The 14104-nt window shown below is 41.3% G+C and overlaps 1 protein-coding gene across 1 annotated transcript; it reads right to left on the minus strand.

The window, feature by feature from the left end:
• MRPL35 (mitochondrial ribosomal protein L35) lies at nt 1–10546 on the minus strand. Its single transcript, XM_032880641.1, has 4 exons — nt 10489–10546; nt 4884–5073; nt 4081–4225; nt 1–202 (listed from the first exon to the last, which is right to left on the minus strand). Exons 1-4 carry the CDS (start codon nt 10529–10531, stop codon nt 14–16), a joined length of 567 nt encoding a protein of 188 aa, XP_032736532.1. The 5' UTR covers nt 10532–10546; the 3' UTR covers nt 1–13.
• Between the last annotated feature and the right edge of the window lie 3558 nt (nt 10547–14104).

The raw sequence follows: 14104 nt of genomic DNA on the forward strand, positions 1-14104 counted from the left end.
TAAAACTTCCCATCTACACCTTCAGGTTTGTCCGATCATGATACTTCTGGTAAGGATCGTCAGCATACCAGTTTCGCCTCTTCCAGAAAGCCGTTGTCATTTTATCTAAAAGCTTACTCTGGGTTTTATTGCAGAACACAAATTCCCTCAAGCGCCTTTTTCTTGCAGCCGTCTTTTTCCATAATTTTTTCTTATAACCAGCCTGTTAGATGATATTATAAAGACATTCAAAACACGATGTTATATAGGAAACAAAAGGTATCTTCACTATTCATGCTTTATAGGCTCAGTGGGAACAAAGATGAGACTTACAGGGGCTGGTATGTTTTTCAGAAAGATATGATTCTCAGTGAGGGGTAGATACAGAAAGCACATACAGTTTGAAAAAGACATTAATAATTTAATACTTTGATAAAAGATTATTTCAATTAGAACCACAGAAAATAAAGCCAAATGACTCTTTGTGGTAGGTAAAGTACAGAGCAATGATAAATAATTACAATCACTAACTTTACAACTTTTATTATTATTATTATTATTATTCTATTATTCTCATTTTACAAATTAAAGAGAAATAACCATCGATTAAAGAAGTCAATGGTAGCAGGCCAAGGTCACAGAACTAGTAAGAGTTCTTAACCACTGATTTTTCCAAATGTGGAGGATGAAGAAGGGCATTCCTGGCTAGTTGGTAACGTTCATGTTCATTTAAGGGGACTAAGTATTACAAACGCTGACAAAACCCAGTTCTCAAGTATACTGCTTCATTTCTTCTGTTCCACTGAGGGCCAACTTCTGTACTAAGTACTTTATTAAGGAATAATGAATACAAAGGAGTGGTGAAGAAATGGATAACTCATCTGTTTAACCCAGAACCACCATATACACCATTCAAGCATTATTAATTTTGAAGAATTAATTTTTAAATTAAAAAGGAAGAAAAAAATTAATTTCTGAAGAAAAATTAGATAGACTATAAAATCTATAACCATAGTCTGTTTAGACTAGAAGAGATCTTAGGTGCCACCCAGGTTAATAGGTGGCAAAAACCACACAGAAAGTTATAGGGGAGGAGAGACTAGAACTCAAACTATTGCTAAGAGCCCTGTGTCATTTCATGCCAAGGGCGCCCTAGGGCACTACACTAACTGAGCAAAAAAACCACAGCCCTGGGCTGAGAAGGCATCTTGGGTTTCTGACATGTCTTGGTGTCATCACTCTGACCAGCAACCTGGGTACAGTTACCCTCAGAAATAAGGAAACGTTCTTTAAGAGTTCTGGTTTTGGGGTGCCTGGGTTGCTCAGTGTTGGTTAAAGCCTCTGCCTTCGGCTCAGGTCATGATCCCAGAGTCCTGGGATGGAGCCCCGAACTGGGCTCTCTGCCCAGCAGGGAGCCTGCCTCCCCCTCTCTCTCTGCCTGCCTCTCTGCCTACTTGTGATCTCTGTCAAATAAATAAATAAAATCTTAAAAAAAAAAAAGAGTTCTGGTTTTAAAATGCTAGGGATTAGATTTTTTTCTACTCCCTGCTTATAATTTAAATTGAAAGATTCAAACCCAAATCCCCATATCTGTGGAATAATTTTCTACCTTGCAAGCCAATCTGGGTTTCTGTGGATCTCTGACTTACAGGTTAGGATTAGGGTTAGGGTTAGTTGCTGTCCTGCCTATTACTACTAGTGACCTCTGATCATTATTCTGTGGAATGCAACCACTGTGAAATGCTTGAAGCTTTTTAGACACTCTCTAGGTTCAGAAATAGGAGGGGGGTGCCTGGGTGGCTCAGTGGGTTAAAGCCTCTGCCTTCGGCTCAGGTCGTGATCCCGGGGTCCTGGGATTGAGACCCACATGAGGCTCTCTGCTCAGCAGGGAGCCTGCTTCCTCCTCTCTCTCTGCCTGCCTCTCTGCCTACTTGTGCTCTCTGTATGTCAAATAAATAAATAAAATCTTAAAAAAAAAAAAAAAGAAAAGAAATGGGAAGGAATAAAACTGTGCTGCAGGAAGTATTTTCAGTTTTTATACATTAATATAAATTAACCCACCCAGCTTTTTTGTTTTCCTCTTAATATTACATTTTGATGAAGCAGGCCATTCTGTATATAGAATACCTTTTGGGTCCTGAGTGGGGACTAGGCATTATGACTGGAGAATCTTATTAGGTCCTTTTTAATAACATGAGGATTTCAGGGCCCAATAAGGGATGGAGATAGGAAGGCAAAAAAAATAAAAACAAAAAACCCGCCCAGCTTATTTTATCTAAGTCCAGATGAAGACCTGGAAATAATCAGTATGATAACAAGGGGGAAGAAATTTTTCAACGGTCCAAAATTCACAAAATTCAGAACTATTCAGTGAATGACTTAGTTCAGCTACTTAGGGATTACATGAGCTTCTGTTTATTAGTGTAGGAAATGAACTACCACGGTATTGTTCCGAAGGAGGAATGAGCTAAGAGTTCCAGTCAACATATTTACCTTAAATTTAGGATTGTTTATAAGATAGGAGATAATCCTTTCAGTCTTTCAACTAGTGAAAGTCCTACCAATTAAGTGTTTTATTTTTATGGGGAAACAAATTTTAATCTTTAAATATCATTTAGCTTCCGAGTAGTAAAAGGGAATTAGAATTTGAATAGTTATCAAATCTCAAAGGTGGTTTTGCAAAACTCTAGTCTTCAGCTGCTTTCTAATAATCAGATACTCTGTTTCCGAGAATAAAAGATGGGAGTGGAAAAGCCCAGACACACGCTCACGATGTGCTGTGGGAGAGGACAGAGCAGTAATCATTTGTCAGAGGGCCCCTTAGAGGCTGTGATCCCAGGCCAAAGTAAGTGTTCGGGTTCTGTCCAATATGGACCCCAATCACATACACCGACAGAAAATCATGAAGTTAAAGAAATGTACATGGGATTAATACCCTGTCATAAAGACTAAACCACCTAGGGGCGCCTGGGTGGCTCAGTGGGTTAAGCCCCTGCCTTCGGCCCAGGTCATGATCTCAAGAGTCCTGGGATCGAGCCCCACATCGGGTTCTCTGCTCAGCGGGGAGCCTGCTCCCCCCACCACCCTCTGCCTGCCTCTCTGCCTACTTGTGATCTCTCTGTCAAATAAATAAAATCTTTAAAAAAAAAAAAAAAGACTAAACCACCTAGAGAATGCAACTGCCCCTCAGAACAATGTATTACTTAAAATACAACCCCTGGGAAATTTTACTAGTTACTAAGCACATTTAGATATAGCCTTAAGAAAAACATATACTGGCAACAGGCCTCTGGGGGAGAGGACGATATACGGCCTTGAAGCTGAGCAGCTGGGGATGCCCTGCTCGCTCAGGGTGGAACACTGCCTGCTTCATTTTTCCTTTATCTCCCCTTCCCCCGCCCCCCTCCCAGAGCACCTGTGGCTACTTAGATAAGTCCTTTGAATGTGCTTGTTCAACTATAAACTTTATACTACTTGTACAGACATGTTTTGCCCTCCTTGTTTATCTACAAGGCATAGGACTAACGTTTGACCTTCATCGACTCTTCTGTGGACTATTGTTTCTATCTAATAAAAGCGAGACTGAGGAGACTGAGGAGTTACTCGGGACAGCAGTCTTTTCGACTGTTGTCCCCTGCTCCCTCCCAATCTCTTGCAGCTGACTTGTTTGTGCCTAATTCTTCTCCCCGTTCGCTGACTGGAAGAGGCAAGAGAATCCAATCCAAAGTAGGCGGAAGAGCCCATCAGCCCCCAATCTAAGCCACGCCACAAAGTCCCTGCTGAAGGCAACTCTGCTGCTGCAACACTCTAGGCTTAGAGAGTGCCTCGCCACAGGCGGGCACACGTGGGGGCTGTCACGTGGCTTCCTGTGATCGTCAGCTAGGCCAGCATGTAAAAGACCTGAGATGAACACGTCCTGCAGTGAGGGGATTTACCACTGTGAGTGACACCGTGTTTTACGAATTCATTTACACTGGGGATGCCTGCCAAACTGGTACTTAAGCACAGCACTGTAAGAGCTATTGGCAAATGGGAGGAAGAGACGTCAAAGAATAGGCGCTCCCACTGCTTTTTCAATCAAATGACAGTGTGAAGACTCACCTTCCTCCTCACCCACAAGCCGGAATGAAGTCGAAGAAACCTATAGATGACAGCTTTCACAGTCTTTCTTTTCCCCTTCCGGGAGCTGAAGTACGTAACCGTTCTGACTGGTGGCTTCAGGACATTTGGAAGCAAGGGGGCCACTCTAAAATATAGTAAAAAAAAAAAAAAAATGTTAACTCAGCGATAAGACTCATTAGAGGATAAAGGCCATTTCCATACTTTGAAATAAGTGGAATTCTGCTGGAACAAAGCCGACTTTAATATACATTGTTACTTTCAATGACCCATGACACTAAGCGTAAGTAAGAATAGCCACAATCACCAACTTGTAAGCCTTGCATCAAGCAGCCCCTCAATCCCTATGAGAGAATTTATCCTATCTATTTTAATCACCTGATTTCTTATCTGCCCACTAGGTTATCAAGCCTTTGAGGACTTCAGTTTATCTCGGTATCCTTTCTGCCAAGAACTGGGCTCCCAGGAGTCCTTAACTAAGTATCTGTCGATGAAATGAACACCAGCCTTACATGCTGAGCGTCTCGTTCACCCTCCGCGGTGGCTGAGAGCTTCCATGCAGGAAACCATACCTAGAACATGGAAAGTGTGCTCTGTAGGGTAGTCCCTGCTGCTGGCACGTAGGCATATGGGGATATCCATCATATTCTCCTACCCCAGCAGGCAAAGTCTACATAATAAACTGCAGGTAGGCCGAGAGTACCATCTGCTTCTAAGATGTCTTTGCAGGCAGGAACATTTTACCATTTGTGTCTAAGCATCCCGTTTACTGAAATATACCCTACCTGTTGAGGATTGCTGGAGTATGCCCACATGTCAGGTTTCTGACACATGTGCTAAGTCCGGGAGCAGAGGAAACAGTTGGCATTGGAAGAGAACGAAAATGTCGGGCGGACAGTGCAGAACTGAGACAGGCATTCCTGACATAGTTTTGATAGGCTGAAGACACCAAAATGTTCAGGGGCCGTAAGACTCCTGTAAAGAGAGAAGCATACTTATTTAATACAATACTCCAACATACACACCCAGATATTTAAAACGAATGTGTCGAAACTAGGTGAGTATCAGGCTCCCCATGGAGCTTTTTACCAACTTTACTGAGGTATAACTTACACACCACAAAATTACCCATTTGTGTAATTCAGTGCTTTTTAATAAATTTAGAAAGTTGTGCGACCATCACCACAATCCACTCTGATGCATCCTAGCTCTGTGTTCCAACAGTAGGGACCGAAACAGTTGTAACAGTAAGTCCCATCTGCCAGATCTTACCCTCTGATGAGCCAGGGCTCCCTAGCACATAGTGGAACAGCAAGGCAGAGACGAGAAAGCTTGGCCATTCCCTGCAGAGGCAACGGAGTGGCAAGAGGAGTCATAAAGAAAACAAAAGAGGTCCTTGAGCTCTCCTCTAGAAGATGAACAGGCCACGAGAGGAGAAGGTAGAGTCCAGATAGGATGAACAACACCCACAAAAGCAAGGGGGGGCTGAAACAAATACACGCCCAGAGCGGGGACTGGACCTGCCAGAGGCTGAGCACTGCTCACCTGACAGTATGGCAACGCCTGGGTGCGGCTCAGAGGCACCTCGTGGGGTGGGGGGTGGGGGGACCTAGGTGCGTAGACCAAAGGCATCCCTCCTCACCGATTCTTCGCATTAGCGCCAAAGTAAGAGTCCAGGGCTACAAAGCAGAATCACTCACAGGGCACTGCCTCGACTCAGATTCTGAGTCTTGGGTGGGACTCAAGAATGTGCACTGAAGAAGCACCACAGGATGATGGAAATGCCCCCAAACTGGATTTACTAAAAATCATCAAACTGTACACATAAAACAGGTAATTTTATGGTATGTAAATTACACCTCAATAGTTGCTTCAAAAAAAAATTAAAAGTTCCATCACTGAGACTGCAGTTCAGCCAGGGCTTAGAACTGTTGCCTTATTGTCCATTGCACTGATTTCATGTAACAAACGAGGGGCAGTGTAATGTGGGACTGGAGTGCTGGTGTTTGAGTCAGACTGTCTACTCACTAACTCTGAGACCATGGGCAAATTATTTAGCCCTTCTATGCCCCAGTTTCCCCAAATTTAAATAGGGTTAGTCATGGGGAGGTGATAAGAATTAAATGAGAGAAAACATGAAAAGCGCTAGGAAGAACACTCGGCACAGAGAAATCATTTAATGAATGCTAATAGATAGTAAAGAGCAGAGAAATGCTTAGCAAAAATGGCATATTAACAGATGACAGGAGAAAGCATGAATCCTTAAAACCCATATTTTGTTTTTTAATTTTATTTATTTATTTGAGAGAGCGTGAGAGAGAGCATGAGAGGGGAGAAGGTCAGAGGGAGAAGCAGACTCCCCACGGAGCAGGGAGCCTGATATGGGACTTGATCCCGGAACTGCAGGATCATGACCTGAGCTGAAGGCAGTTGCTTAACCAAATGAGCCACCCAGGCACCCCTATATTTTGTTTTTGTTTTGTTTTAGGAGCTGAAGCTTCAAATTCTAGCTTTCTCTCTCTCTCTCTCTTTTAAGATTTTATTTATTTATTTGAGAGAGAGAGAGAGAGAGAGTAAAGAGCACAAGCAGGGGAAACAGTAAAGGGAGAGGGAGTAGCAGGCTCCCCACCGAGCAGGGAGTCTGATGCGGGACTCGATCCCAGACCCCTGGGATCATGACCCAAGCCGAAGGCAGATGCTTAACCATCTGAGCCACCGAGGCACCCACAGCTTTTTCTTTTTTAAGATTTTATTTGAGAGAGAGAGAGAGAGAACAAGATGGGGGCGGGTCAGAGGGAGAAGACGACTCCCCACTGAGGAGGGACTCCACTCTAGGATCATGACCTGAGCCAAAGGCAGCTGCTCAGCTGACTGAGCCATCCAGGCATCCCACCATATTTTTTTTATGCTCTGTCAAAGGTAACAATTTTCAAACTAGAATGGGTAATATAAACATTAATGAGTGAGTTTAAATCCAAGATTCAGGAGACTGTTGAGAGAGCCCCTCTGGGAGCTTGGAAGTGAAATTCTCTACTACCAGTCATTGAAGTCTCCAGATATAAATAACTTGCATTTCAAAGAACTGTAAATATTTGTAGATATGAGTACAAACTAAGAGATAATCTTTGGAAGATTAAGTGAATTGAAGAGGAGGGCAGTAGACAAGAAAATGTATCAGTTTCACAAGGTCCTCAGAACTTGGTCTCTTGGTTAAAACAAAACAAAAAAACAACTCTCAGAAATTCTTAGAAATCTCTCCTGAAGGAAAAGAGCAGATAAGAGTCTAGAACATATAAATGGGTAAATTACAGGCTCATTTATAGGAAGAAAAAAAAAGAGAGAATGGATAAACAGGAAGTGCATAAAAAAAAAAAAAAAAAACCAAAACAAAACTATATTGTCACCTGGGAATGATTGTTCCTTAAAAAGAACTTCATTCTGGGGCGCCTGGGTGGCTCAGTGGGTTAAAGCCTCTGCCTTCAGCTCAGGTCATGATCCCAGGGTCCTGGAATTGAGCCCCGCATGGGTGTCACTGCTTGGCAGGGAGCCTACTTCCTCCTCTCTCTCTGCCTGCCTCTCTGCCTACTTGAGATCTCTGTCAAATAAATAAATAAAATCTTAAAAAAAAAAAAAAAGAACTTCATTCCATTTTTTGATGTAGTCACTAGCCTGGGAAATCATGGGAATGTCTAGACACAGTGCATCCTGATTTTAGGAAGGCATGTGAAAAGGTTTCTTTATATTCTAAAGAAATAAATGTGGGCAGGATAATAGTATAGTTAGGTAAATTCCAAGCTGACTAGAAACTAGCCCCAAGTTAGTTGATTGCTGTTCTGATCAAAGTCTCTTCCTGGCTCCCTGATTATATTTTCCTTGATTTTTATGAAGGTCCTGAAGCTGCATACAGCATATTTGTCAAATCTGTATAAAAGCAAAATCCAAAGACTATATGGACTCAAAGTGATCTTGGTAAAACGGATCAAAATTAATAAGACAAAGTCCAGGATAAATACACTGAGGTTAGAAAAAAATGAAGGAAAGATGAATCTTGCTTGATAGCAGTTTCTGGGAAAATAACTTGAGGGCCTTATCCACCATACCCTCAGGTGGACCAGCCCTATGTTTTAGCTTGTAAAAGCTGAACACAGCCTAACTCAAAATGCATTGACAAAAGGGTAGCACACAAATCAAGGGCAGTAATGAACTGTTCTTTCAGTCTTCTGCTCTGTTCGGGCATTTTAATACACACTGGCTTTCTCTGAACACATTCTCATATGGAGAACACAGATATTGTAACAAAGAGAGTGACAACAAAACCAGAGTTCTGAAGGATTAAGAGGAGGAAGAGGGAACAAGGAGTGTACTAGTGAAGAGTCAAAAAATGGGACAGTATGTTTGGGGAATTACAAATAGCTCTGTGTGGCAGGAATCAAAACAATGGGGATCGGGGAAGGAAGTGAGTATGACTGTCAAAAGTAGTGGTCTTCAAGTTTTGATCCCTTACCCTCTAAAAGCATTCTGAAAAATTATAGGGCTCAATACCACAACCCTAAGATCATGACTTGAGCTAATCAAGAATCAGATGCTTAACTGACTGAGCCACCCAGGCACCCCTATCTTTTTTTAAAACATTTATTTATCTTCGAGAGGGAAAGGGAGAAAATCTCAAGCAGACTCCCCACTGAGTGTGGAGTCCCACTCGGGGCTCAATCCCATGACCCTGAGATCATGTCCTGGGCTGAAATCGAGTCTGATGTTTGACTGACTGAGCCACCCAGGTGCCACTGAGGTGACTTTAAAGAAGCACATCACTTTCACAGTATCAGGCAATGCTGAATATATATATACATATTCTAATTCAGCAATTCCACAGCCAGTTTTATAAGTATACACACTAGCACACTGTAGATAAACTCTTGCACTCATGCCAGGACACAAGGAATATCAGCTTTGGACCTAACTGCCCCAAAGTGAAAACACTCAAATGCCCAGCAATCCCCAAACGGAGAACTGTGGGGTGATCGAATAAGAGACTATTATATAGGAACAAGAAAGCACTACAGCTACACCCAAAATGAACTAATTTCACAAAGTAAAAGGCACAAGAGTACATACTGTGTGATTCCATTCATGTAAAGTACAAAAACAGGCAAAACTAAACAACATATTACTTAGAGATGCCTATATAGATGTTAAAACTATTACAGAAAAAAAGACAAGTTAACAATGAAATGAGGCTGCTGTTTATATTTAGCAGAAAGAGGGATTTTTAAAGATTTTTATTGTATTTATTTGTCAGAAAGAGAGAGTGAGAGCACAGGCAGGGGGAGTAGCAGGCAGAGGGAGAAGAAGGCTTGAAAGGAGCCCGAGACTGGACTCGATTCCAGAACGCTGGGATCATGACCTGAGCCAAAGGGAGCCGCTTAACCAACTGAGCCACCCAGGCGTCCCAGAAAGAGAGAATTTGGATTAGGAGAAGCAGTTCCCGGTAGTGTTCTCTGTCCTGCCTTCAGTGTTACACAGGTGTTTTCTTTAGAGTTAAACCATTCATGTATGTTATGTACATTTTTCTTTATATGTTATTTTCACAATTAAAAAAATACCCCCATAAACATGTTTCCTCCGTAACAGTTAGAAATTTTACATTGTAGCTTTTTTCTTTATTTCTATTCTTACACAGAATTTTATCCTAATTTAGTTTGTGTATATGTAATTTACCGATAATCTTATATTTAAATAATATTTTTGCAGAAGTCCTTAGAGCGAAATCAACAATTTAATTGTCTTCACTCCTGTCATCTCTCTCGGTCGAGAAATCCTTGACTACCTCTCTGCGGGGGACTGAGTGAGCAAAAAACCCGCCACATTTCCTGCACATTGTGTGAACCTCATACGTACAAGCTTGCTGTGTGCCAGACACTATGCAGGGCACTTTACATGCATGAGCTCATTTAGTCCTCAGGTAGACAGTGTCATCCTCATTTTAGAGCTGTAGAATCTGAGGTTCAGAGAAATTACTTTTTCAAGGCCATATGCCATGAGTGGCGAGTTCTAGCCTCTAAATGAGGTTAGCAGGGACTTTTCTGTCTCCTTCCGCACACCTTCTCTGCCCCAGTCCTTTTAGTCTGTTTTCTAGGTAAGGCGGAACGGCCAGGAGCCGGTAAGGAAGCGGAAACCCGAGGACACCCAGGTCCGCCAGGGCCCAAGAGTGTCCGGAACCTCCGAGGCGACCGGCCGAACACAGGCAGTCCCAGATAAAATTCGGAACAATCCTCTGGCCTTTTTTTTTTTTTTTTTCCCTGTTAACCTCTACGCTTAAACGCCTATTCCATCCTGCACCAGTCCCGCCTCCTGTGAGGAGATAAATCGAACACCGCGTTTTTCACTGACCTGATACCGCCCTCACTGCACGAGCATAGACGGGGACCGCCATCTTGTAGCCCCGCCCTACGGCAGCCGGATTGGTTCTAAAAGTTCCAGGGCAAAGGGGATTTAAGAAAAAGAAATTTGGGTGGAATCGAAGAAGGAGGAAAAAAAAAAAAAAAAAAAAAAAGAATAAAGAAACGGTCAAGGCAACCTTTATTGAATGTCTTCTCTATACCAGGCTATTCTCCACCGCTCCAAAACAAGTGCCTATGAAGAGTGTCTGGCATATAGTAGGCTCTTGAATTTTTAATGAGCATTTGATTGACAGATCTATTTAAAGTACACAATTTGAAACACAATTTCTTTTCGCTCATTTTATTAAATTTGAGAAAACAACTTATTTTCCTTCCAAAGCTGGTAGGGGATAGGCTAAGTGAGTGGGACATAGCAATGTTATTAAAAATTTTTTATAAATTGAATGACAACTATAATTAAATGATGTAAATATCCTAAGGCTATCACAAACATTTTTTCTAATCACTAACACTGATTTTCATTTGGTAGAATAGCATCTCAATCCTTCCTAAATAATTCTATGTTCCTTATTTTATTCTTGATAATTAGTGATTATAAACTTTTTCTAATGTTCAAACAGAAAACAACAAATCTCTCACTCATCCTTGTTGGCTAAGCTATTCCATGCATATATAATAAATGACACTATATACTAATTGAAATGGCTAAGGATCAAGACTGGTCTCTGGGAGTTCACATTTAAAAAGGAAACAAGCATAGAACATAAATATAAGGCAGATAAACACTCCACAGGAGTAGTTCAAAGTTAAGGAGAACAGGCTTTCTGACTGAGATGATCAGGTAGGAGGTGGTAGAATATATGAATCTTAAAGAACGGGGAGGATTTTAACAAGGGCAAGGTCATTCTTGGCAGTAAGAACATGAAGAGCTAAGATGAAAAGAGAGGGAGCCAGGTCAGAAAGATACAGGATTTATTTATGGGAATGCTTCTCAAACTTTTTTTGGTCTTAGAACCAGTTTAGGTACTTAAAAACTGAGGACTCCAGTGTTTTTAATTATATTTCCAACTGCTACTGTAATAAATTGCCCCAAACATAGTGGCTTAACACATCACAAATTACCTTACAGTTCTGTAGGTCTTAAGTTTAAAATGGGTTTCACAAGACTAAAATCAAAATATCCAGGGTTGGGGCGCCTGGGTGGCTCAAGTGGGTTAAAGCCTCTGCCTTCAGCTCAGGTCATGATCCTGGGGTCCTGGGATATCCGGCTCTCTGCTCAGCAGGGAGCCTGCTTCCCTCTCTCTCTGCCTACTTGTGATCTCTGTCTGTCAAATAAATAAATAAAATCTTCAAAATATCCAGGGTACCTTCTGGAGGCTCTAGGGGAGAATCTGTTTCCTTGACCTTTCTAGCTTCTAGAGGCTGCAGGCATTCCTTGGCTTGTGCCTCCACCCACCTTAAAAGCCAGTAGTCACCTCCCTCTTACTTCTGCTTCCATTGTCACATATCCTTTTCTGACTGAGACCCTCCTGTCCTCACCTTTTACTCATAAGGACGCTTGTCATGACATTGGGCCTATGCAGATAATCCAGGATCATCTCCCCATCTCAAGAGTCTTAATTTAATCACATCTGTGACATTCCTTTGTCATGTAAAGTAACATTTACAGGTTCCAGGGATTAGGAATATGTGTATATGTTTGGGAATAATTATTCTGCCTATCATACTAATTGATTTTAAAACAATTATTTTTATAATAAAAATATGCTCATAAAAATAACTATTCCAAGATTAAAAAAATTAGTGAGAAGAGTTTTATTCTATTAACCTTTTTTTTTTTTTTTGCAAATCTCTTTAAGGTCTGGTTTAATAAAAAGTTGGATTAAATTTGTTCATGCATTCAATGTTGTGACATCACTTGTCACCTAGCTTCTGGAAAAACTCTACTGTAAAATTATGAGATAATGAGTGAAAACAGCAAATAATATCTTAATATTATGAAGGTAGTTTTGATTTTTATGGATCTTCCAAAAAGGTCTCAGACTTCCTAGTAATCCCAGTTCACACCTGAGAACCAGCTGAGAATGTTTTATCCTTTAGTTCTGGGTTTTAGGGTATGGAAGTGGGTATAAGCTCTGTAAGTATGTATATAAGCTCTGACCACCACGATCAATCATTGCTTTTTTTTTTTTTTTTTTTTTTTTGAGAGATCACAAGTAGGCAGAGAAGCAGGCAGAGAGAAAGGAGGAAGCAGTCTCCCCACTATGCAGAGAGCCCGATGCGGGGCTCGATCCCAGGACCCCGAGATCACGACCGGAACTGAAGGCAGAGGCTTAACCCACTGAGCCACCCAGGCTCCCCCAATCATTGCTTTTTTAATCTCTCTCTCACGTAAGGTAGCCAAATTGAGCCTTAAAAACATTCCCATGTGCTGGAAAAGTACTGAGACATTTCATAAAAATTCTTTGAATTGGCAATGGGAGTTATTGCACATTTTTTAACAGAGGAGTGATTTAAAGTTGTATTACTTTAGAGGAGTCCATTTTAAAGCAAAAAAAAATTCATAAATTGCATGTGGAGGTTGAAGATTAAGGATTTGGTCAAATGGGACATTAGGAAACAAGAGAAATTAATTTTGGAGTTTGAGATCTGGAAGCTGCAGAAGTTGGTAACGATGTTCAGTCCCAAAATGTGGCTCGGCCACACGTGGTTAGAGCAGATTGAAATTGTGGTATTGGTATTGAGAGGTTTATGGCCAAGATGTTAGAAAAGTCATTACACTGGCATCACCCAGCGTAGCAGCAGTGGTCAGGAGTGGGGTGGGGAGACTGTAATTTAATTGCTAAAATTACTTTTAAAAAATGGGAGACTGCTCTGGAGGCTGTTGGGTGGTGATATGAAATAGAGAGTGTAATGTAATTATTAAAGTACACTGAAAAGCAGTGAACATATACAAACATAAGTATTCGATTTTAGTCAATTTTCAAATCCATTTCTGCATTTTACAAGTGGGATTAGTATCATACTGTAATACCACCATACTGTAAAAATGTATAACTCTAGGAACACCATACTCTAATAAATTACCTAGTTAAGACCTGAAAAAACTTTGCAAACACAATAAATATACACGTTATTTAGTTTCTTTGGTGTGATGGTGATAAGATCATTATTAGTACTCATAATATTGAATACTGTTTTCGACATATAACATGCTAAACCTTGGTTACAGACTCAGTGGAATACTTTGAACAGTTCTGCACTGACCGCCCTAACTTCCAACCCATCCCACAGACTGCAGCCAAAATTATCTTTGTAAAATGAAAACGTGGTGGGAAAATCAGTGTGGTTTAATCTAGAAGGAGTAGAAGCGGTGGAACCCGAAGAATCTAGATTTCTAGCTCTGCTCTGCCATTTATTAGATACGTGAACAACACACTCCGCACAAAGGTCTCTCCAGTGTTCATTCACCCAGCTTTCCGTGATCGGGACGACTCCCTGAAGAAAGGCGGTCAAAAGAAACAAGCAAACCAAGACACCACCATTGTTTACGTAACTTTCGCCAAACTGCTTTCTACGAAATATCCAGCTGACAGAGGCTGAAC

This window comes from Lontra canadensis, unplaced genomic scaffold, assembly GCF_010015895.1.
Source record: "Lontra canadensis isolate GAN:19392208 unplaced genomic scaffold, GSC_riverotter_1.0 scaffold71, whole genome shotgun sequence".
In the NCBI taxonomy this organism is placed as follows: domain Eukaryota; kingdom Metazoa; phylum Chordata; class Mammalia; order Carnivora; family Mustelidae; genus Lontra; species Lontra canadensis.

Bases quoted from the DNA above. Each gene is read 5' to 3' on its own strand.
- MRPL35 (XM_032880641.1), bottom strand. From the start codon at position 10,531: ATGGCGGTCCCCGTCTATGCTCGTGCAGTGAGGGCGGTATCAG. The intron at 5,074-10,488 runs GTCAGTGAAAAA...CTCTCTTTACAG, and splicing joins TGCAGTGAGGGCGGTATCAG to GAGTCTTACGGCCCCTGAAC. The intron at 4,226-4,883 runs GTAGGGTATATT...ACTATATTTTAG, and splicing joins ACTCCAGCAATCCTCAACAG to AGTGGCCCCCTTGCTTCCAA.